This window comes from Bubalus kerabau, chromosome 19 (genome assembly GCF_029407905.1).
Source record: "Bubalus kerabau isolate K-KA32 ecotype Philippines breed swamp buffalo chromosome 19, PCC_UOA_SB_1v2, whole genome shotgun sequence".
NCBI classification, from domain to species: Eukaryota; Metazoa; Chordata; class Mammalia; order Artiodactyla; family Bovidae; genus Bubalus; species Bubalus kerabau.
This window is the reverse complement of record NC_073642.1, coordinates 33,908,004-33,929,963: the sequence shown is the minus strand read 5'-3', so window position 1 is coordinate 33,929,963 and position 21,960 is coordinate 33,908,004. Positions and strand designations below refer to the sequence as shown.

General features: G+C 51.0%; 2 protein-coding genes across 7 annotated transcripts in view; both read right to left on the bottom strand.

The window, feature by feature from the left end:
* Positions 1 to 135: 135 nt before the first annotated feature.
* On the bottom strand, positions 136 to 12,146 carry MAN2C1 (mannosidase alpha class 2C member 1). 4 transcript variants are annotated; one of them, XM_055555800.1, is made up of 26 exons: positions 11,413 to 12,146; positions 11,033 to 11,158; positions 10,254 to 10,377; positions 8,817 to 8,887; positions 7,570 to 7,747; positions 7,075 to 7,264; positions 5,897 to 6,003; positions 5,632 to 5,742; positions 5,178 to 5,270; positions 4,933 to 5,049; positions 4,610 to 4,705; positions 4,371 to 4,516; positions 3,892 to 4,015; positions 3,446 to 3,567; positions 3,231 to 3,316; positions 2,935 to 3,109; positions 2,646 to 2,755; positions 2,372 to 2,504; positions 2,051 to 2,155; positions 1,786 to 1,942; positions 1,555 to 1,698; positions 1,081 to 1,190; positions 899 to 978; positions 635 to 783; positions 445 to 554; positions 136 to 371 (listed from the first exon to the last, which is right to left on the bottom strand). In XM_055555800.1, the coding sequence occupies exons 1-26, from the start codon at positions 11,511 to 11,513 to the stop codon at positions 245 to 247; spliced, it is 3,192 nt and encodes a 1,063-aa protein (XP_055411775.1). In that variant the 5' UTR covers positions 11,514 to 12,146; the 3' UTR covers positions 136 to 244. The 4 variants fall into 4 exon arrangements, with proteins under 4 accessions (XP_055411775.1, XP_055411772.1, XP_055411774.1 ...); XM_055555797.1 differs by having other exon boundaries at positions 2,372 to 2,466; positions 2,646 to 2,743; positions 2,954 to 3,109; XM_055555799.1 differs by lacking the exon at positions 11,413 to 12,146 and having other exon boundaries at positions 2,372 to 2,466; positions 2,646 to 2,743; positions 2,954 to 3,109; positions 11,056 to 11,071.
* Positions 12,147 to 13,773: 1,627 nt separating this feature from the next.
* SIN3A (SIN3 transcription regulator family member A) overlaps positions 13,774 to 21,960 on the bottom strand; it is a 67,036-nt gene continuing 58,849 nt past the window's right edge. For all 3 annotated transcript variants that reach the window (XM_055555795.1, XM_055555796.1, XM_055555794.1), the window contains exons 19-21: positions 20,966 to 21,060; positions 17,095 to 17,302; positions 13,774 to 14,858 (exon numbers count right to left, since the gene is read on the bottom strand). In XM_055555795.1, coding sequence (XP_055411770.1) covers positions 14,628 to 14,858; positions 17,095 to 17,302; positions 20,966 to 21,060 — 534 coding nt within the window. In that variant the 3' untranslated portion in view covers positions 13,774 to 14,627. The remainder of the gene's footprint in view (positions 14,859 to 17,094; positions 17,303 to 20,965; positions 21,061 to 21,960) is intronic.

Sequence of the window (21,960 nt, the reverse complement as noted above, 5' to 3'; positions counted from 1 at the left end):
GGGCTGCAATCCAGACGCTGCATGCACAGATAACCTTAGGTCTTGCCCCTGCCCCCAAATACCTGGGGTAAAAACTGTCCCCTCAAAGCCTGAGGATGGGCCCTGAGGGGACTGATCAGGGGCTACCGGCAAGGCTCCTGAGCCAAGGGTTTATTAAGAGATAACTGACCCTTGCATCAGGCTCAGGAGGCAGAATTGAGGCGCTGCCAAAGCCTTCCACAAACAAAACCCCACCCTCAGGGACTCAGTTCAGTGGGGGCTGCAGAACGAGCAACAGGGATTGCACTTGGAAAGGAGCAAAGGTGAGCTTCAGGCGGTTGTCCCGGAGGAGCAGGGGGCCAGTAGGGTCGTGGCGCTCCAGGAGGTCACAGCTGCAGAACAGGAGGGGGCCATGAGGGCCCCGCAAGGGCAAGACCCCCACTGCCACCCCACGCTCCAACTCACAGGACAGCCTCCTGAACCGGCAGCGACGTGTGCAGCCAGCAGTCGCTGTGACTGCCGTGGGCCTCGTAGAGCCGCAGCAGGAGCGTGCGGCCCTTGGGGCTGGTCTCCGCCTGCGGAGGGAGGTGAGTGGTGGGTGGGGCCGGCACCAGGCCCCGCCCCGAACCCGCCCCCACCCCACCCCGCCCCTTGCCTGCTTGACCGTCTCCAGCACCACCGCGGGCGAGGACACTGAGAAGGCACTCCAGGCGGCAGCGGGCGCCGGGCCCGGGGCGGGCAGCACCAGGAGGGGGAAGTTGAGGCTGTAAGCAGCGGGGATAACGCCAGCGTCCTGGAACGAGCCTGGGAGACCGGAAAAGGGACGTGTGGTGGAACATGTGGTCAGGGCGCCAGACTACGGGCGTTTTCCCGTAGCGGAGGCCGAGAAGGGCAGAGGGGTATGGGGCACAACACTCACCCTTGTGCGGCATCAGCGCGTACGTGAACTCGTGGCGCCCCATGTCCACGGTGGCGTCAGGGGACTTAGGCGCCCGCAAGCTGGGGTGGGAAGGGTGGGAAAGGGACAGACCGGAGCTGCTGCAGTTCTATCCTGGCAAGACCAGGATCCCATACCAGTCCCTGGGGCAGCCCCCTACTCACAGCGAGAGGCTGAGGACGTTGCCCTGTACTGACGCGCCATACTTGCAGTCATTGAGCAGAGCCAGCCCAAAGCCATGCTCTGACAGATCCATCCAGCGGTGGGCCCACACCTGGAGCGTAGATCAGAGACCCACTTGGTAGCCCCCCTCCTCCATGTGCTCCAGAGCTCCTTTTCCTAGATTGAGGAATGCTTTGGGACCTCACGACTGATTGAATTCCAGCTCTTACCTCGGGAGGCCCTGGGCACACCACACAGCCTGTCTAAGCCTCAGTCCCTCATCTGGGAAAGGTGGATTAAGAGTACTTACGCCACCAAATGGGCATGAATATCAAACTGAACATAAAGCATTTGGCACAATGCCTGGCATACATGCCAGAAACCATCATGTTCCTCCTCACCCCATACCACACAACTAGTTGTTCCCCAGCCAGGGAGGAGCCAAACCTTCCACCCCACACCACCCCATGGCAGACCTCAAATCGAGCCCAGTCCCAAGAGGTGTTGTAGTGGGTGGGCCGCTGCAGATGTCCAAACTGGACCTCATAGGTGGCCTGGGGACTGCGCACACGGGCAGGGAACTCCACCTTCAGGAACTTGTGGGCCTCGTGCCAGTGTACCTGTGGGGGGGGGGTGGGGTACAAGGGGCTGGCCCCTCCTCACCAGCCACACCCAGGGAAGACACCCACCACCCTGCCCCCTGCTACCTCAGTGTGGAAGCGGACATAGGGGCAGCCAACGTCCAGCACAACCTCCTGGCTGAGCCGACTATTAGGACTGATCTGCAGCAGGAACCAGGCGCTGCCCCGCACGCCACCCTCAGTGCCCACTGCCAGGGTCCCTGCCTGGCCCAGCACTGGCTTCCTGTGGAATAGAGGGGAGAGGCGCTGAGCCAGAACAGCCTGGCGGAGTGGGCCCAGTACACTTGTTCGTATTTCTACCCACTGCCACCCAGAGTCCTCCACCCCGCACCGTGTTTCTAGGTGGTAGTCCATGACGTCCCATGCGTCCCAGTACAGGGGGACATCGTCAAACAGCACAAACTGGTTCCCCACGGCGCCCTCAGCAATGGCCTCCCTGGAAGGACATGGACATCAGTACTTTATAACCAAATGACCTTGGTCTCCCCAGCTGTTTGAGGTGAGTGGGGTGGAGAGTAGGCCCTGTTCCATGTGTGGGTCCCAGTCCAGAGCCACTCGTGGGCTGCTGTGGTCAGCTGTGGCCACGGGACAGAGGGAACGAGAGGTCTGGGGTCCACCTGCCAGGCAGTGGGAGAGGGCAAGGGGTTAGCACCTGCCGGAGGCCACCAGCACCAGGGATGTCAGGCGGCCAGTTGGGTCCAGCCTCACTCGGATGATGCCGTTGTCCAGAGTCACAGAACCGTCAGTCTTGGTGGGAGAGGGCCTTGAGGCTAGGTCTGCAGGGGCTTCCCACAACCAACAGCCCACCCGACCCCCAGCCCCAGCTCTGCCTCGCCACTTGCTCCAGATTGGGGGGCTCAGCACTTCCACGTTGTTAGGGACAGCCCAGGACAGCCCCCGCCCCACCGCCATGCGCCGGCACTCACCTCTTGCACTACGAACACAGGCTGCTGGGGCGGCAGGGGCTGCAGCGAGGTGGGGGTGGGGGCAGGGGCATAGCCCATGCCGGGGACGGTGACCAGGGCTGGGGAGGAGCCTGGGCGTCAGTGCGGCTTCCCTGACCTTTCAGGAACCATGCTTGGGCCAGGGTAGGGTTGGGTGGAGGGGGTGAACCCTACTCCTCCTCTCTAGCCTGGGGCACCCCGGGGCAGAGACCCCCAGGGTAATGTCCCTGACTCTCAGTTTGGCCTTGATCCCTCCTGCCACAGTAGCCACCCTTCCCCCCAGCTCATACCTAAGCAGTGGGCCCCGCCAGGCCGGGGCAGGGCCAGCACTTCGGTGCGCTTCCAGGGCAGCGTGTTGACAATGAGAAGGCCCTCAGGACCTGGCTCCCCAGCACACAGGGCTGCAGCTGCAGCACTGAGCAGTGTGTTGCCATGGGAACGGATGTCTGGGGAGAGACTGGTTGGTTATGGGCGGGCAGGGGATTGGGGTGACCCCTGAATGTCCCACGGGGGACATTCTGGGCACTGTACTGGGTGCGAGAGCCGTGGAAAAGTTGTCAGCCTCACCTTCGTAGTGGCACATGGCTTCCTCTGCCACCAGCTGGATGCAGCTCCCAGTCACCACATCATGGAACTGGTTTAGGAGCAGGAGCCTGCAGGGGCCAAGGGCAGGGCTGGGAGGTGTTTGAGGTGGGTGGGGTGGGGAAGGCCGGGAGGCTGGGGCAACCACAGAGGCGTCTGGGTGAGGTTAGCAGGTGGCAGGGGACAGAAAACAGGCTGACCTCCAGAGATCCTGCAGCAGGGCAGCCGGGTAGAGGAACTGGGCGCTGCGGGCCAGGGCCAGGCTGCTGAGCAGCTCCACGTCATGCAGGATCCGCTCACACTCCCGGTTCCCCTTCTTGATCTGAGCCCAAGGGAGGGGGACTCAGTCTAGAGCCTGGGCAAGTATCCCAGGGCCCCCCTGCCAAAGCCTCTTGCTCAGAACCCCTGATGCTCTCCAGGAACTCCTGGATGAAGCCTCGTGTGTTATCTGCCCCCAAAGCCTGCCTCCTCTCCCCTCTGCCCAAGACACTCCCCCCTCAGAGATGGTGAGTCCTGCCACCTCCAAGCTCCTGAGCACCCAGCTCTTGCTCTCCTCTCAGCTCTTCCATGGAACACAAGCCTCTTTCCCCGGTCTGGGCCACTCTAGGGCACCCCCTCCTCGCTGGCTCAGCAGCCAGTCCCTAACCTGGGCATGGGTGGTGTAGGTGCCATTGTGTAGCTCCAGGAAGAGCTCCCCAACCCAGGTGCACAGCTGCCCCGAGTCGCCCTCCAGCGCTGAGAAGAGTCGCTCCGGAGAGGACAGCTGCACCCTGAGGGAGACTGCAAGCTTGGGTCTCCCAGCCTGGGCCATGCGACTTACCCTTCCTCCATGCAAGTGTGACAAGAGGTCCAGCCCCGACGGAAAGGAGCCACCCCCAGAAGACTCCCTGTCCAGACAAAGGCAGGTCTGGACCCCCCCTCCCCCAGGAGAGTTCTGCCTCAGTGGCTTTAAGCCCCTTCCCACCTTTGGCTTTTCTCCCACCCCACCTCCAGGGTAGAAGCTGGGTGCCCATGGTTTGCGATCGGAGGGAACAAGGTTGAGGGGAGGCGCTGGGCCCAAAGTTTGAGCAGAGGAAGGGCTCAGGGCAAGGGCAGAGGGTGGGGTAGAGTGAACCCAGGCCTGACCTGGGCAGCCCGTCGGTATTGCACAGCCGCTTCAAGCGGTCCACCATGGTCTGGGTGGGGCCACCACCTCCATCCCCAAAGCCAAAGAGGAAGGCGCTGTGGTTGGTCCGTCCCTTGTCCCGGTTTTTGGTCACTGTCTTCAGCACCTGGGCAGGTTCACACTGGTCAGCTTTGGCTGGATACCCGGCCCACTCCAGCCTGCATCCCTTCCCGACCTTGGCCACAAGATGCCCTCTCACCTCCTCCACGCTGCCCTGCATCCCATAGGAGTCACCGGGTGGGAAGTGGGCCAGCACCTGGGAGCCATCCAGCCCCTCCCAGAAAAAGGTATGGTGCTGCAGGCAGGGAGACAGGTGGAAGAAAGACGCCAGAGTCAGGGCTGAGGCAGAGCCGGGCCTCCCTCACCTGCCCCTCCTGTTGTGTGACCCCGGGAGAGGCATGCCTTCCCTGGGTGGGGGCTGGGTGGTTTGTCCAGGACCCCTCAATAATAAGCCTGGACGAAATGTTTGGGCCAGGAGGGACCCAAGCCTGCTCCAAGCCTGGCCCCCTGGGGCCTGCTCACCGGGAAGGAGTTCACCAAGTTCCAGCTCAGCTTTTGGGTGAGGAAGCGCTTGATGCCACAGCTACGCATGATCTGGGGCAGCTGTGCGGAGTAGCCGAATGTGTCTGGCAGCCAGAACTGCAGGGAGAAGGCATCTGAGGCACGGGGACCCGGGAGCTCGGCAGAGCGGCCCAGCTGCAGCCCCTCCTCACTCAAGGGCAAGCTCTGGCCCCCTCTGCCTGCAGGTGCAGCAGCTCCCCGCCTACCTCTGAGCACATCTTCCCGAACTCCTGACGGAAGAAGTTCTGACCCTGCAGGAACTGCCTCACCATGGACTCTCCACTGGGAAGGTTCCCATCCTGGCCATGAGGGAAGAAGGGGGCCACTGGGGTCAGCACCAGACAAGATGGGCAGGGACTCAGGCAACCACCCCATCCAGAGAAGCCAGGGCTCTGACACTGGGGGAAGCCAGTGCCCTGGAAGTGTCCATCTCCTCACTTCAGCCTAACCGTCTGTCTGCCAGACAGGAGGTATCTGGGGCCGGGTCACACAGATGGCCCGTCACAGTGCTTGACACCCCCACCCCCCGGGAGTCCCGAGCCCTAGGATTCCAGGGACTGATAAGAGGGCATGAAGGACCTGCAGAAAGTCACCAGCACAGCAGAGGACAGAGCCCTTGATGATAAGGCCTGAGGCTGAAGGGCTGCAGACGGCACTCACCATTTCCACCCAGGTGCCCCCCACGGGCACAAACTGCCCGCGGCAGGCAAACTCCTGGAGCCGGGCATGCAGGCCAGGGTAGTGGCTCCTCACCCACTCGAGCTGCTGCGCCTGTGGGGCAGATGGGGTGGGGGCTGGCCGGGAGCAACATGAACCCCCCCAGGGCTGAGCGCCTGGGGCTCAGTGGGTGGGCTGAGAAGCCCTGGGAACCCCACACTAGCACCCCCTGGGCTCCAGGTACCACTCACACAGCCGTCCCTCTGACCTGGGAGCAGGCAAAGATGAACTCGGGGTTCCGCTCCATGAGCTGAACGACCGTCACCCAGCTTCGGGCACATTTCCGCACAGTCTCCTTGAAGGGCCAGAGCCAGGCTAGGCGGGGAGGAGGGTGAGGATAGAGGGACAGCAGCCAGGTCCCCAGCCCCTCACAGACCTCCAGCTGCACCCCTGTCCCCTAGCACCCAACCAGGCCCCTCCTGGGCCACCAGGGGGTCACCATAGCCTTCCTCCCATCCCAGCCCATTCCCTGCTGAGTCCTGTGGCATCTCTCCTGAGCTATCACTTTTACATGGCTGGGGCTAGCGGGGCAGTTTTCAGGAAGTTGGGACCCCAGTCCCTGGATTGGCCTTATTCTGGGGTTTAGAGAGGATCCTTTAGGAAGCGGCAGCTGTGGCCCCTCCCCTACACACACGGAACACATCCCGGAACAGAGGGCACCGCTTCCCTGGATGGAGCCGCCTGGGCCAGCTGTCCTGCCTGAGGCACTGCTGCCTCTCATAACCTAGGCCTCCTAGTTCCTTCTTTACCAGCCCAGAACTCCACATCCCACGCTTTGACACAGCAGAGAAAGCCCTGATTTTGTGGCTCAGAAACTTCAGCTGCATCAGAATCAATACCTTGGAAGTTCATTAAAAATGTAATTTCCTTTAAGCCTGACATTGCAGACTCATCAGGTTCCAAACTGAACTCCTGATCCTCCCCAGGAAGCCTCCCCCTGTGCTTGCATCCCCATCTCAACTACTTCCACATCACTCCTGTCTGAGGACTCGGGCACCCTTGTCAAATTCTTACTCATCCTCATTCTGTTCAAAGGTCACCTCCTCTAGGAAGCCCTTCTTGAATCTGCCAGACCCAGCTGGGTTAAGCGCCTCTTTTGGGCTCCCTATACTTCCCTCCATCATGGCAGCAACTGTCTCTGCCTATTTTGTGATCATCAGTCTCAATAATCCTCCCCCCTCCCCCCAATATCTAGCATGATGCCATCCAGGGCACATTTAGCAAAACCTACAGTCCATTCCCCTTTCCCCATTTTACACATGGGGAAAACTGAGGTCCAAGAACTTGATGAGGATCACACAATGCTTTCAGGGCGCAACAAGGTCTTCAAGACCACTCCTGACCCCCCCCCTCCTGCCGAGACAACCCGGCCAGCTGCTGCCCTACCTGTGTCAATGTGGCAGTGCCCCATGGCGTGGATGGTATGCTGGCTTTCACCCCCACGTTGGCCAAAGAACTTGGAGGCCAGGGCGTGGGCCACTGGAAAGGTCTCAGGCTGGGCAGGGTCACATATGTTCACCATCTGGTTGGCAGTGTATAGGGCCTGGAAGCTGCGCTGGTTGTCCTCCCCGAGGCCCTGCAGCAGGGTTCTGCCCCTTAATCCCCATCTCAAGCAAGCAGAGGCTCCAAAATTAGACCCCAGCTGATCTCCCATGGGTTCTCAGCAGAGTTCCTCCCTACCACCAACCCTGTACTCCTGCTGGTCCCCCTGCTCAGCACTGTCTCCCTCTTCCTCTTTACACAGGGAAGTCCTCTCAACACTCAGGCACAAAACACTCTCTCTATTCTGGATTCCCAGAGCCCCAGCTACGTGACCCAAGAAACAGCCTGCCTGAAACAGGGCTCTAGAGAGTATCCAGGTGGGGTGGGGGTGTTGAGTACCTTGGCGATGCCCAGAAGGAGCTCCAGGTCCACCAGGAGCTTGTGGACATCCCGGTGGAACACGGCCAGCTCAGCCCGGCTCACCTGGAACATCTTCTCTGGATCAGGGGCTGCGATCATGGATCCCTTTCCAGCCCCCAGGAGCCCGTTGCAGGCTACTTCCACATAGAGGGTCAGGCTACAAATGTGGGGAGGCAGCCTCAGGCCAAGGGACTGGTAGAGGACTCTGGGGCTTGGGGAGGGAGTACCAGAAAGGCATCCGACAGACCCCTCCTCATGTGCCCTCAGGATCTACCACCCAGAGGATCTCAGTTATGTCAGGGACATGTGACAGAGGGCCACGGTGGAAACAGCAGACTAAGCCCACATTCTGCCTCGGCTGAGGAGGGTAAGTAGCTGAGTTTGGAAGTGTGTGAATTATGTTATTTAGACTTATTTCCAAAGCTGTCTATACAAAGCACTGCCTGGGTCTCAGAACCCTCTTAGCACATTAAAAACATGTTTGGATCTCCCAGGTCCAGCTTTCAGAGCAACGATCTGTCAGCCAACAGAGGCAGGCCATTGTTCGGAGCAGTGTGGTAAGCTGTGGTGCTGTTCTGCTCAATCTTCAGAAAGCAAACATGACTTCCTTCGGGAAGCCTTCTGGGACTCATCCCCTAGCGCTCTCCTTAGTCTAGAACAGATTTCTCCCACTCAGAGTGTTTTCTTTCAGAGCCCTCATCAGTTTGTAATTGTATATGTACATGTGAGTCCCCCTTGCTGTCAAAGATCACATCATTCACCATCATAGCCCCCATGTCTGGAAACATCAGATACACAATGTTTAATAAACACTGAATATAATAAAATATAACATCTAAGCAGAGTTTTTTGATGGTGTCATAAAATGCACAATATGGAATTTTAAAAAATCAGGATGCAAAATATCAAAGAGATACCACCTCAGCTAGTAAACGACACCTCTGAAAAAATTTCTGGGAAGAATGCTGAGCTGTTAATAATGGATATCTCTAGGTGATGGGGTAATGGGAATTATCAATATTTACTTCTTTGTGCTTTTTTGCATTTAATGTAGGAACTAAAATGCTATCTTTTTGGTCAGAAAAATCCTGCTTTTTAAAAACAAACTAGGTAGAAGATGGTGGTGTTGAAAGTGGATGTGTTTCTCTGGACCTCGGCGGCTCCTCTCCCTCTGGTGCCCCCTTCCCCTACAGCAATGGTCAGCCATAGTCCAGGGACTCACTCACCTCCGGGGGTCTTTCTCCCCTAGCTTGTCAGTCAGAACGTAGCTGGTTTTCTCTCCCTCTTTGGTCAAACCCTGGTGAGGAGCAGAATGAAAGAGACAAGGCCTGAGGCTTGTGGACAGTTCTGCTGAAGTACAAGCTGAAGGGGGCCAGGCCCCTCTGTTGGACCTCCAGCACTAGCTCCTCTCTCCCAAGGCCAAGACTGACAAATCAGGGACCTCTGGTAGCAAGTGCCCCCCACCCCCCAAGGCAGTTAGCACCATGACCACCAAATGGCACCTGCTGACCAGCAGAAAAGCCACTGGTCTTGTGGGGTCTTAGGCAGGTGTCAGGTCCTTGGTGGCTTCTGATGGCCTCTGTACTCCTGAATAAGCATCTGAAGGGAAATTCTATGAGGTCAGGGAAAGGTTTGCTTCATTCTCCACTATACCCCCAGTGCTTAGAACAGGGACCTGCACAGAGAAGGCACTCAGGAGACATCCACTGAGCCAAGGAAGGGAGGGAGGGAGGGAGGGAGGGGTCTGCTGCCTTTCTGCACAGGAAGAGCAACAGTCCTAACCCAAGACTGAGGGTTAGTCAAACTGAAATGGAAGCTGTGTGAACCCAAGCAAGTGTGCTAACCTCTATATATCTCAGTTTCTGTCTGTGAAAAGTGAAAGTGTTAGTCACTGAGTGGTGTTTGACTCTTTGCAACTGCATGGACTGTAGCCCGCCAGGCTCCTCTGTCCATGGAATTCTCCAAGCAAGAATACTGGAGTGGGTAGCTTCCCTTCTCCAGGGATCTTCCTGACTCAGGGATCGAACCCAGGTCTCCTGCACTGCAGGCAGATTCTTTACTGTCTGTGCCACTGGCCATAAAAACCTATCACATAGAATTATAAAGGTTAAACCTGATAAAGTTGGATACATAAACAAGGCACTTCATAGTGGCTCTATCTGGGGAACTGGGGGTGAGGTGGAAGGAGAGACCCATTATTTCAGGTAAAGAGGACTTTGTAAACTTTATACTATCCATAACTGTTTCAAAGTCCTCCTCCCCATCTGCCATAAGCATCTATTACATATAATAAAAACTAGTTTATTAAAAATTAAAAATAAAAAGTGATATAGTCTGAAAAGCCACTAGTCTGGCACCTAGCACCTAGTAAAGGCTTAATAAGTCCATCTGCTGTACATATTATTGTATTTGATTAGTAACTAGTTTCATTCCAGAATGGGAGGGTGACCAGTCAGTGGCAGAGTTAGCTTAGCATTAATTATGTTGCGACCTTAAGTGATCCGCTTAAATATAAGAAGGAACAATTACACAGGGGCCTAAGCAAAAACTCATCCAGTCCTGAAATCCTGATACCACCCTGCAGGCACAGCCACTCAGCTGTGGCTTCGCCAGAGACCAGGGCTGAAATGTGGCCACACCTGACCCAGGGCAGGGCTCCTCACCTGGACAGGTTCCCCATCACGCCACACCAGGCCTTCTCCATCACTTTCCCAGCGAAGGTGAACTTCCTGACCCACCCATGCCTCTGGGATGGTCAGCTCTACACGGAACCAACAGGTCCACCATCTGCAACAGAACCACTAAGATGAGCCTAGGGGTCAAAGCCCTGTCCTTTCGACATACTTCCTATGATTAAGGGTCAGCAAGGGCCTGAGACTTTCTGCCAGAATCTGCAGCACCACAAGATATTCAGCTTTGATCCGCAAGAAAGAACCGATGGGGTGTGCAGCAAGGTGAGGGAAGGAGGCAGAGAATCAGGGGTCTGTGATCTGTCCTAGATTGCCCTTCCTAAGGGATGTCACCGAGCTGGGAGAAGTGAAGTGGAAGTTGCTCAGTCGTGTCTGACTCTTTGTGACCCCATGGACTGTAGCCCGCCAGGCTCCTCTGTCCGTGGAATTTTCCAGGCAAGAATACTGGAGTGGGTTGCCGTTCCCTTCTCTAGGGGATCTTCCCAACCCAGGAATCGAACCCAAGTCTCTGGCATTGCGGACGGATTCTTTACCATCTGAGCCACCAGGGAAGCCCGTGGGGAGAGAAGTTGGGAAGAGAAAATTCTTCCATGAAGGCTTGAGGAACCAGGGAGCTATCTCCAGCAGAGGGTGCTGCTCTGCCCCAAGTGACTGTCTAGGGCAGAGAGCCGACAATGGAGGTTTTTAGGGGCGGCAAGCAAGCTGGGAGGTGGGGCCCAGGGGCTCCGCCCTCTCTCTGGAGCTTTACCCACGTGGGTCCGAAGCTGTCGCCGACCTGCGCGGGGCGGAAGTCGTGCTGGACTGCCTCCTGGTAGGGAAGTCTTTCGGGCGTCAAGAAGCTGGAGAGCTCGGCCACTGGGCAGCTGTCTCCGAAGAGCCTGGGCGGGAGGGGCAGGTGGGCGCGCGCTCGTGGGCCATCCGGCGGGTGGGGATGCGCGTTCCCTCCATCCACCGCCGAGAGGGCTGCCCCACGACACAGTCTCTCCCCACTCCCTCCTCCTGGGCCCCAGCACTATCTGAGGCGGATATTTTGTCCCTCGGCCCATGTGGCCGAAGCTTGGGTTTCCCCCGGAAGGGAAGGCTAGAGACTCGTGGATGCGGCTGGCGGGTGCCCTGGGCGAGGGGGCCACACCTGCCGCGGAGATTACAATCGGTAAAGTAGAGCGGCGACACGAATTTCTCCACCCGCTCCAGCGTAGTGCGCCAGTGCTTCAGGGCCGGCGCCGCCGCCATCGCCACGCGTTCGCTCCTCTCTCCTCTCCCCGGAAGGCCCCAGGCGCTGCCGGCGCGGTCCACGGCCTGGAACCAAAGGTTCCGGCGCCTTCCAGGCCCGGGCAGCTTTCCGTGGAACACCAGCGGCTCAGTGAAGCCCTGCTGCTCCGAACTTTTGAGCAGCAAGCTGAAAGCTAAAAGCTGCGCTTCTGAGGCTTTACTCTTATCTCGGTCCGAGCTGGTCGCCACTGGGCAAATCCTTAAGTAAAACAGGAAGTCTGACGCTTTGATTCTGAGAAAAGCCTAGTACAGAGACTGACCGAAGGCACGACTGGTGGGAGCTTCGGTTGCTGCAGATGCAGGTCACCTAGTGTCAGAAGCTACAAGCGGAACCTCCTTGCCTATGGTCCTTGTGTCTGCTTAAAGTGGCGCCAGGGACCGGTGCCTTCAAGCCGTTCGGCGGACATGTGTTAAATAGGGAGTGCTTTATACCCCAGTAACCTCAGCTTCCTCTACTACGTGTTCTATTTTATGTATATGGCTAATTGCTGCCCATCGCCAGAAGCTCAAGACTTTGAGATGGCAGATCAGACATAGAATTCATGAGCGTAACAGAATAATGCATTTCTCTACAGGGACTGATGAGTTCAGAGACGCCATAATACCAGAAACACCTCCAGTTTCACCCTCATGTTACTCTGGTGGTCTATTGGCAACTTTCCCCCACCTCCCTCCAGGGAATGGGATGAAATCTTTCTCTATAAAATCATTAGGAAGAAAAGTATATACACAACATGACCGACCCCTGATATTTTAATAGAAATACTGACCAAGTTTACAACACTTCAAATGCAAATCATAGGGAAAGGTGACTTAAGTACAGAATACCAAACACGACTTAAAATATAACTTGCTGCTGTAAGACAGGCTGAGCCGAGCTTGGAGCTCAGATGTCAGAAGACAGGAGACATAAAAATGCTGTTTGTAAATCCTGGCTGTAGGTGAAGCTCCCTTCTTCTGGCTGCACTAGTAGGATTGGTCCTGAAACCTTATCCTGACCTGCAGGCAGCTGCTCTGGACATAACCCTCTGCAGACACAGCAATAGCTGGGGCTGCCTGGGTCAGGTTCAATCAGTTCCCCCTATTAACTCCAAGTCAACATGATCTTTCTTAAGCAGATGGGGATGGGCTGAGTTACTGGCGGAAAACCTGAAGATCCTACCCAACCCATCAGTATCACTCCACCTTCCATGTGAGGCAGTGCTGCAGCTTCACCAGAATCTCCTCCCACAAGCCTTTCCTGCCACTTCACACATGTGAGCTGAGTCTCCTACAGTTGTCCCATCCTCCACTGCCCGCCCCCCAACAAAAAAGTCTAAAAATCAGATAAGCTTACCATTCGTAAGGAAAGTCCAGAGCAAAAAAAACCTGTGGTTTTGTGGTGGTGATATTAGGGATTTTTAATTAAAAAGCAAACAAAACCACACAGGAACACTGTTGTTTACTTTGACTAGAGTAATGGTTGCTGGAGAAAATTTCACCCAAGTCCTGGGAGGGGCTCAGTTGGTGTTTGTTCAGAAAAGCCAGGCTGCCCACATACAAAAATCCTTATCACTCATGTTTAAATATCTGCTGCTTTAAATTTATGTAATTAAAAATATGTATATACATATATATACCATTTGCAGTTGCTAATGTATCAAGTCTTCTCCCTCCTAACCCCATTTATACCACACACTGTGTACACACTTCTTTCAAACACTGGTTTGGTATTTAAGCTGTTCACTCCCATTTCCAATAAAGGTAAAAAATAGAGAAGCACAAACTATACAGCTGCACAATATACCCATATATAAAATATTTCCAAACAGCTGAAATAAGGGGGTAGAATATGTACCAAAAGAATGAATAATTCTATTTTTAAAATCTGAGATATTTTGATTTGGGACAAGTACAACTGACTGCTAACTATTTAAAGCAAAATCCTGTTTTTGTACTGTATGTAGATAAGGAACCAAAGCCCAAATCCCTGCTTCACAGTATTCTCTGGTGAGGACAAGGGACTTGTGTTGAGAGTTCATTCCTTAAGAACCAAGCTTTATTTATTTACAAAAAAAAAAAAAAAAAAAAAAGTTGGGGCAAGAAGGAAGACAAGTTTTACACAAAAGTACTACAACGGTAACTCCCTTTGGTAAAAAGTGTAATAAATGTCTTGTACACCTGTTCACAGGTACTAAACCTGAAGCCACATAGAACTATGGTACACAAGAAGCTAGAGCAGTTATGCTAGCACATCAAAGCATATTTCCTTTAATAAAAAATTGACAGTATGTACATTATTTACAAAAAAAAAAGAAAAACCAAGTTAAAATTGTGTTTGTGTGTGTGTGTGTGAGTAAAGCTGGTGGATGGCACTAGGGTAGACTAGTAAAGAAGCAGGTACAAAACAGTTCCACGGGAGCTAAAAAGGACGACTGATTTGAATTTGTTGAGGCTGAGAACCAGAGGAGAGAAGAAAGGGTGGGCAGCAAGGTATTCATCAGGAATCAAATCCACAAGATGATCAATCCCAAAGCCAAACTGCAGGTCCCAGAGAAAACCTAATGGGTGATCTAGATGTGCTCAAGTGACCAGGAGAAAAAATCCAATCCAGTTTTTTTTTTTTTTTTTTTCCTTTTTGGGGGGAAGAGGAAAGGAGCAGTGACCATCAGAGTTACAATCCATCTAAGCGTTGACTCCTCAAGTCTGTCAGTCGATGCTCGCCCATCCAGTCCAGGTGTGAACAGCATCCGGTTCCCTCACTGAAGGTCGCCCCAGGAGGCTCCAGTCTCCGCTCTGCTGGTGTGTGCAAGCTGCGTGTCCCTGTGCTTGCGTGGGTTTCCTCCCCTCCAGGGCAGGCTAATACCCAAAACCCCTGGGAAAAGTTCCAACTCCGGCTTTGTAAGGGATCACACGTTCCTTATATGTAGCCCACTTGGTGCCAGGTTGCACCAGCCACGCACAGATCAGGTGGCCATGTCCCAGAGAGGCCCAGTGAGGCTTGAAAGGCATCTTCCTTGTTTCTTCAGTGTGTGCGAGTACACGCGCCCCCCCACACACACCACCCCCCTCCAGTTATCTGCTCTGGCTTTGCAGTTACGGGGTTTTGAACACTGTGCCATATTTGACACGGTACTTGTTAATGCTCACAAAGTGCAGGGTCTCTGTGTCACAGGTGGTGGTGCAGGGCACCAGGCCCTCCAGCCCCTCACCCATAAGCCACTTGCTGGTCTCCGCTGCCATTTCACGGGGCACATGCTCCTTGGTCCATTTATCTACCCAGGCCTGGAACCTCTGATGTAGCCGCTTGCTTACACGCTCATGGGACTGCAAAATAGAACGAAGAAGAAATCCTCCATGAACTAGAACTAAAAAACCCTTCAAATACAAAATCCAATTTTCTTCTAACGTAGCAGAGGAAAGATGTGGGCTCAGGTTACAGATCATAAAGCCCCCAGGGAAATGCCAACCCAAGGTCTGGTCAGAACTAGCTCAGTGTGTCTCGATTTTAGTCTGCAGCATCACCATGTGGTGGTGTGTTGGGGAATGAGGAGGTCTTGGAAAAAACGTATACAGAGTTCCTTGTTTCCATCAACCTGTATTTTTAAACCAGCAACCCAGCCGATTCTAATGTACCCTGAGTGAGACAATGAGGCTGCTGGTCATTTCTGTCACAGCGCAAGGCAAAGGGTTTAAAACCCACTATCCCTTCCTGCTATTATCCCACTCTGTCCATCAGATTGTTGGGCACAGCAGATCTTCAGTGGAGGTTTTTTGTTCCTACCTCCAACATACTTGTTGGTGCCCATAGCAAGGAAGGGAAGGTGATACAAAGATGAATTAGGTGTTTCCCAGCTCCCTACATCATTTGAATCTGACACGCAGACATATAACACACAGCACCGAGAGAGAAGTACATTAAATTGCCCACCCTGTGCTTCCCACCTGAATGTTCTGTAGTCCTTTGATCTGCCTCCCAAACCTGGTAATAACCCTTTCCTGTTAACAGACATATCCCTAAGCTTCCCAGTTACTCAAGCAAAATAAACAAAGAAACAAAACCAAAAAACAAAAACCACCAGGTAGCATCTTTAATGTTCTCCTTTCTCTTAACCTCCCCATATCCAATCATTAGCACATCCTGACAATTAGATCTCCAATCCTTTTTTGGCATATAGCATGGCATATGGGATCCTAGTTCCCTGACCAGGGATCAAACCCATGCCTCTTGGATTGGAAGCTCCAGGGTCTTAACCACTGGACCACCAGGAAAGTCCCTCCAATCTAATTAAAATCCCTCTACAACCCTGGTAGTCTGGGCAGTCATCATCTCTCATTTGGATGAGCAATCTTTTGAGTGGTCTCTGCCCATCCAACTTGGTGCGCTCGCTCACTCCCATCAGTCTACATCTTTGTCAACAAAGTCTCAATGTATCTCAAAATCCAAACCATAGCCTGTAAAAATAAGTAATGTGGCCTCTGCCCACCTTTCCAACTTCATGCATCCCACTTCCCCTATGGCTCAAAACACAATGATGTTTTACTTATTTTTTAAAGGCCCTGCCATGTGGCATTTGGGATTCTAGTTCCCTGACCAGAGACTGAACATGCACCCCCTGCACTGGAAGTGTGGAGCCTCAACTACTAGATCACCAAGCAAGTCCCCCACAACTGATGTTAGTTTTTTGAACATGTGAAGTCCTTTCCTCCCTCCCAGCCTTGCACCTGCTTGTTTCCTTTGCCTAAAAAGTACCAACCCAACTCTGCACCAGGCTGGATCCTCACCACTGTACAGGCCTCAGGGGTCACCTCCTTAGAGAGGTCTTCCCAACAAAAGCAGGGCTCTGTGTGCCAGTCACCCTTGACCACCTCGTCTCTTTCCTTGGAAATGCACATCATCACACTACCTTACATGCTCTTATCTCGTGGCTGTAGTCTCAGGCACAATACCTGGTACATAACAGCACTAGGCCTTTCACATGTGAACACAGACAGGACTCCCACAAGCAATACTACCGGAAATGTGAATGCTGGGAGTAGCTTCACTAGAAGCTTCTGTTCACTAGAAGGTGCTGTAACTGACTAAGCTGTCCCCCCACAAATTCACAAGCAGAAATCCTAACTTCCACCCCTCAGAATGTGACCTTATTTGGCAATAAGGTTGTTGCAGATACAATTAGTTAAGATGAGCTCATACCGTCGGAGGGTGGACCCATAATCCAGTATGGCTGGCGTTCTTTAAAAAGGGGGAAATTTTGACAGATGCACACTTAGGGAGAATACCATGTAAAAACGAAGGCAGAAATATGCAAGCCCCGCAATGCCGGTGATTGCCGGAAAACCACCAGAGGCTAGGAAAGGCAAGAAACAGATTTTCCCTCACAGTCCTCAGAAGTTTCGAAACAACTCTGCCAACACTTCGACTTTGGACTTCCAGCCTCTATAAGTATTAAGATAGTAAGTTTTTGTTGTTAAGTCATGCAGTCTGTGGTACTTTGTAACAGCATCCTGGTGCTGGCTGAGGAGGGAGGCGTGTGGAGAAATTCCAAATACTGGTTCTCACCTGATGAGCCCGCAGCAAGGCGGTCCTCCGGTACATGTAGTCCTCTGACTTGATCACATATACCATCTTGTAGGAATTCAGCTTGAATCTACACTCCAGTTTATCCAGGCTATCCGCATTCTCCATGGTCTTCTTGCTGTTTCCTTCCTTCCCTTCCTTTTCCTGCTGCTCTCGACCACGCTGACACTTCCGGATCCGCCGCAGATTCCTGCAAAGCAGCAAAGCCCTGCAGCATGAGAGTTCCTCCAGATGCAGATTCCCATGACTGCCCCCCAATTTTTCCTTCTTATATGCCTTCATGAAGCTGATCACAACTACATACATCTAAAAAAATGTTCAATGGTTTCACTGTTAAAAAAATCTTTTTTCAACTGCAGAGACACATGGAATAAAAGGTAGAAATTGCCAACTACCCCCTACCCCAATTCTCAAAATCCCACTTGCCTTGGCAGGGGTAGCCACTGTTGGCAGTTTGGGTTTTTGTTTTTTTAAATCTATCTATTTTTGGCTGTGCTAGGTCTTCGTGACTCCACGTGGGCTTTTTCTAGTTGCAGCGAATGGGGGCTGCTCTCTAGTTGTGGTGCGCCGCCTTCTCATTGTGGGGGCTTCTCTTGTTGTGGAGCATGGGCTCAGTATCTGTGGCACATGGGCTTAGTTGCCCCTTGGCATGTGGGATCTTCCTGGACCAGGGATCGAACTACTGTCCCCTGCATTGGCAGGCGGATTCTTAACCACCGGACACCAAGGAAGTCCCGCTGTTAGCAGTTTTGGCTTAAAATCTTCTAGGTCTCTCTCAATTTTTCACTTAATGCCATAAAGATTTTATTTTTTCATTTCATTAAACATAGATTTGTGTCATTCTCTTTAGCTGCTACAGCGAAATACGTCTTAATTTAACATTTCTTTAACAGGAATCAATCAGGGCTCTTCACCTGAACCACAGAGCACAAAAAATTATTCAAATGTCTATTTTTTCAGTTCTCCCAAAGATGGTACATAATCAGTGCCATTCTACATATGAAAAAAGATAATTCACATCAGTGGATGCCTTGGCAGGTATTTAGAGCTTAATCCCCTCAACAACAAGCAGAGAAAGGCTGTCAGCTTGACAATTCTATTGTTTCCTATACTTTGCTATTAAAAACTGCTTTAGTGAATATCTTTGTGCATATACATTTTCATAGAACAGCATTTCTTTGGTCCAAGGACTGTCGGAGGGCCCAAGACATTTTTGAGGAAGTTGTGAGATCAAAACTATTTTCATAATACTAAAACATTGTCTTTCTTTCTAAAAAAACAAGACAAGACACAAAGTACTAACATTAGCATTAGCGGTATAAAAATAACAGTGATTAAAAAAAAAAGCTGATGGTGGCACCAACCTCCTTAGCTATCTTTGTACTCTTTGGCCACACGCTGGCAATTAAACAAAAAGGAAAGCTGGTCTGACTTAAGAATGTCCTTGTGAAGCAGTAACATTTCTTATGAAATTAAAGCCCCTTATTTCACACCTTTTTAATATGCTGGGTGATGAAATGGGAACTACATATAAAGCACCTCTGTGTGCTAAAGTACAATGGACTCATGAAGGAAAGCACTTGAGCACCACTTGAACTGCAAATGTTCACACATTTTACCCAGAAGAATAGCTGACTAGCCAGTCTGGGATGTTTGGCAGATATTTTCTCAAAAATGAACAAGGGAGCCTGGTACCTCAAGGAAAAACAACTGAGCATATTTGTTGTTAAAGATAAATTTTAAGATTTCAAGTAAAATTCTGAATTTTGATAAACTGGTACCGGCCAGCATGACAAGTGACAACTTGCCACTACTTAAAGATGTGACTGATGAAGTCAACGGCAATATTAGTAAATGTGGCTTTTTTCAGGGGTGGTGTGGAGGCAGGGGTGGGAATATTGTAAAAGGAAAACATGTCAACATTTGGTAGGTCTGCATAACTCGGTGAATTCACATTTTCCAAATAACTGACTGTATGAAGTTATAAAACCATGCAAGAAAAAATTCAAAGTATAAGATAAGCCAATGGATTTTGACAGGCTTGTTGGTATTTTCAGTGATACTGCAACTAACCTTTAAGAAACTACTACTTGGAGAGTTTTGTTGTCATATCAAAGAATATCTACAATTATCTGAAAGGATATGAAAATACTTCCTTTTCTAGCCAGATTATCTTCACATAGTACAACCAAACAAAACAGTGCAACAGACTGAATATAGAAGCAGCTATGAGAATCCAGTTGTTATACTAAGTCAGACATGAAACAGATTCACAAAAATGGAGAGCAATGCCACTCTTTTCACTAATTTGAAGTAGTGTTTCATTAAAATACTATTTATGATAATAACATGGAATGCATCTAGTATTGTTTTTTAATGAATTCATAAACATTTTTCAGTTTTAATTTCTAAATGTGATAAATATTACTATATATAATTCACATAAATAAGAGCTTTGGCGGGTATTCAATCTCTAAGAATTTAAGGGTTTCAAAGAAAAAGACTGAAAAATAACCTCAGCTGTAATAATAGCTGTAAGGCAAATTATTAAAAACCAAAGGTCCAGGGTAAAGTCTTCTGCATTTTAACTGCTCTGACCTCAGAATGATTGTATCAATATTTCCCCCTAAAGTATGTGAAAGTCGCTCCCCTCTTCCCTACACCTGCTATAATACAGTTTACAAATCTTTTAAGAATTTTGCCAATCTGGTGAGAAATATACGATCTTATGTTTATTCGTACTGTTTCATAAGCATGGAGACTAAATCTGTTTTGTTGAGAAAGGGGCCTGGCACAGAGCAGCTGCTTGAAGTCTGCTAAATGACTCAAGGAGTAGAAGAAGCTGGCAGCGTCCTTCTGTTCACACCTCTTTCCATGTTCCAATCAGGAATGAGTCTAATCACACTATCATAATACCTTTCTGGGAATAAAAGACATGAGATTTCAATTCCCAAACTTTGGAAAAGGAAGAAAGCCGCTCAACTACAGCAAAACCTGTTTTCTACTTCTGAAACTTTGTTTTCATCTTCAGATAGAGGTCCAACATACACAATTTCCCCATATACAGGGAGGAAATTTCAAAAATTCTGCTAAGAGCAACACAGCCAGCCTAACTAAGGCTGCCATCCTTTGAACACCTTGCTTACAAGGTTGTCCCCTGGGTGGGTTCTGGGACTGTGGATCGTGGGAGAGTTTCCATCATTCTCTAAATGCTAAGCGTGCCTCACTGTACCTAAACTGTTTGTACAAAGTAAATGGAAAGCTGAAAACCCGCTTTCCTTCTGGAAGTCTGGAATTTTGGTACAAGTTAGGCAGAGGGTACCCTAGAGGACTAGCAACCAATAAAAAAACTCACATCACCAAGTCTCCAGCAAGCTTCTCTGGTAGGCAGCATTTCAAACATATTGTAATTTGCTGCTGGAGGAATTAAGAGTGTCCTTGTGACTCCAATGGAAGCCACAGACTCTCTAGAAGCTTGCGCCTCTGATTTTTGTCACAGGCACCTTCTGCCTTTGCTGATTTAGCTGTGTATCCTTTCATTATGGTAAATCATTACTGTGGGTATGGCTGCATCCTGTGAGTCCTCCCAGTGAATTATCAAACCTGGAGACTCTGACACATATTCCTAAAGGGAAGTTATTACTGATTCCTAAAACTCTCACCTCCCTGATGCTTGGGCATACGCTCCAGGTAAGAGCACGCCGTAAAAGCCACACAAACCTCAAATTACTGTCCTCAGTAAATAGAACAATAGATAAAATGAAAACCAAGAACCTGAAAGTGAGCTAACCCCTCGTTCCTGGACACGCAGAAAGAAGTGTCCTGCTGCCGATACACGACATGGTTCACTCACCGTGGGAGAAATACTGGTTTCCGTGCCAGATGCTCACGAAGCTCAGGAGAGGTAGTATCAGAATTCATGTATCGCTCCACGTAGTCTGACCAGCGCTAGAAGGGTGAACACAACATGGGTGTGGGGAAGGCAAAAACCCTGAACTCCAACCTCAACAGGTGGGTTAGCAAATTCTGTGACTGAAATGTCTGAAATCCTTAAATTTCAAGATCAAAAAAAAAAAAAAATCTCTTCCCATAATGACATGCTTGTTAAGTGGTACTGAAACACAGTTTAAAAAAGCTGTGAGAATGCAAAACTTAAAGCTTCTCTGAGATACTTCAGCGTTATCAGAAGTCGTAAATGGTTAGAAGGTAGCTCACTGACAAGTTTTATTTCCCCACAGAGGGTTCTGTTAAAGAACAAAATGCATAGTGGCAAATGTTTGAAAATCAGCACCTTTCACATCAAAATCTGAATTTCTGGACACTTTTTTAAAAAATTAAAGATTCGGCAACCGTATTCCCATAAAACAACAGTCTCCTCCCCTCCATATGCCCTCAATGTCTTACATGATGCTTGCCTCTCTCATTAATATTATCTGCTAGACCCAGCTGTGACAACCGACTCACTCGCCATCTACTCTGTGGGGCTGAACTCCTGGCTCCATCTATCCCAACAGAAAGTAAACATGACTCAAAAGAATCAAGATGATACTGGGCAGATGGCACCGCATTTGCTGTTTCTTACGCTTTAGGAGAAAAACAAGCTGCCAACCATGAGATTTCCTCTGAGGAGAGGGCTTTACTAAAAGCTAGATGAGACTGCCATTAATTCTAAATATCTACCCCTAGGCAGTCTCTTCAGTCGAAGACATGGCTGACACGACCTATACTTTAAGCATCAGGTCCTGACCCTTAAACAGGCTAACACTGGCTGGGCTTCTAGCAGACAGTCCCTACACAGACTCTCAGAGCACAACATACTCTCAGCACAGTTTCTGCATTATGTTCATC

What these genes read in the sequence shown, in the direction of transcription:
- MAN2C1 (XM_055555800.1), bottom strand. Translation starts at nt 11,513, where the DNA reads ATGGCGGCGGCGCCGGCCCTGAAGCACTGGCGCACTACGCTGGAGCGG. An exon ending in GACTACCACCTAGAAACACG is followed by an intron (nt 1,943 to 2,050) that starts GTGCGGGGTGGA and finishes TCTATTCCACAG; the next exon opens with GAAGCCAGTGCTGGGCCAGG. An exon ending in ATGTCCGCTTCCACACTGAG is followed by an intron (nt 1,699 to 1,785) that starts GTAGCAGGGGGC and finishes CCCCCCCCACAG; the next exon opens with GTACACTGGCACGAGGCCCA.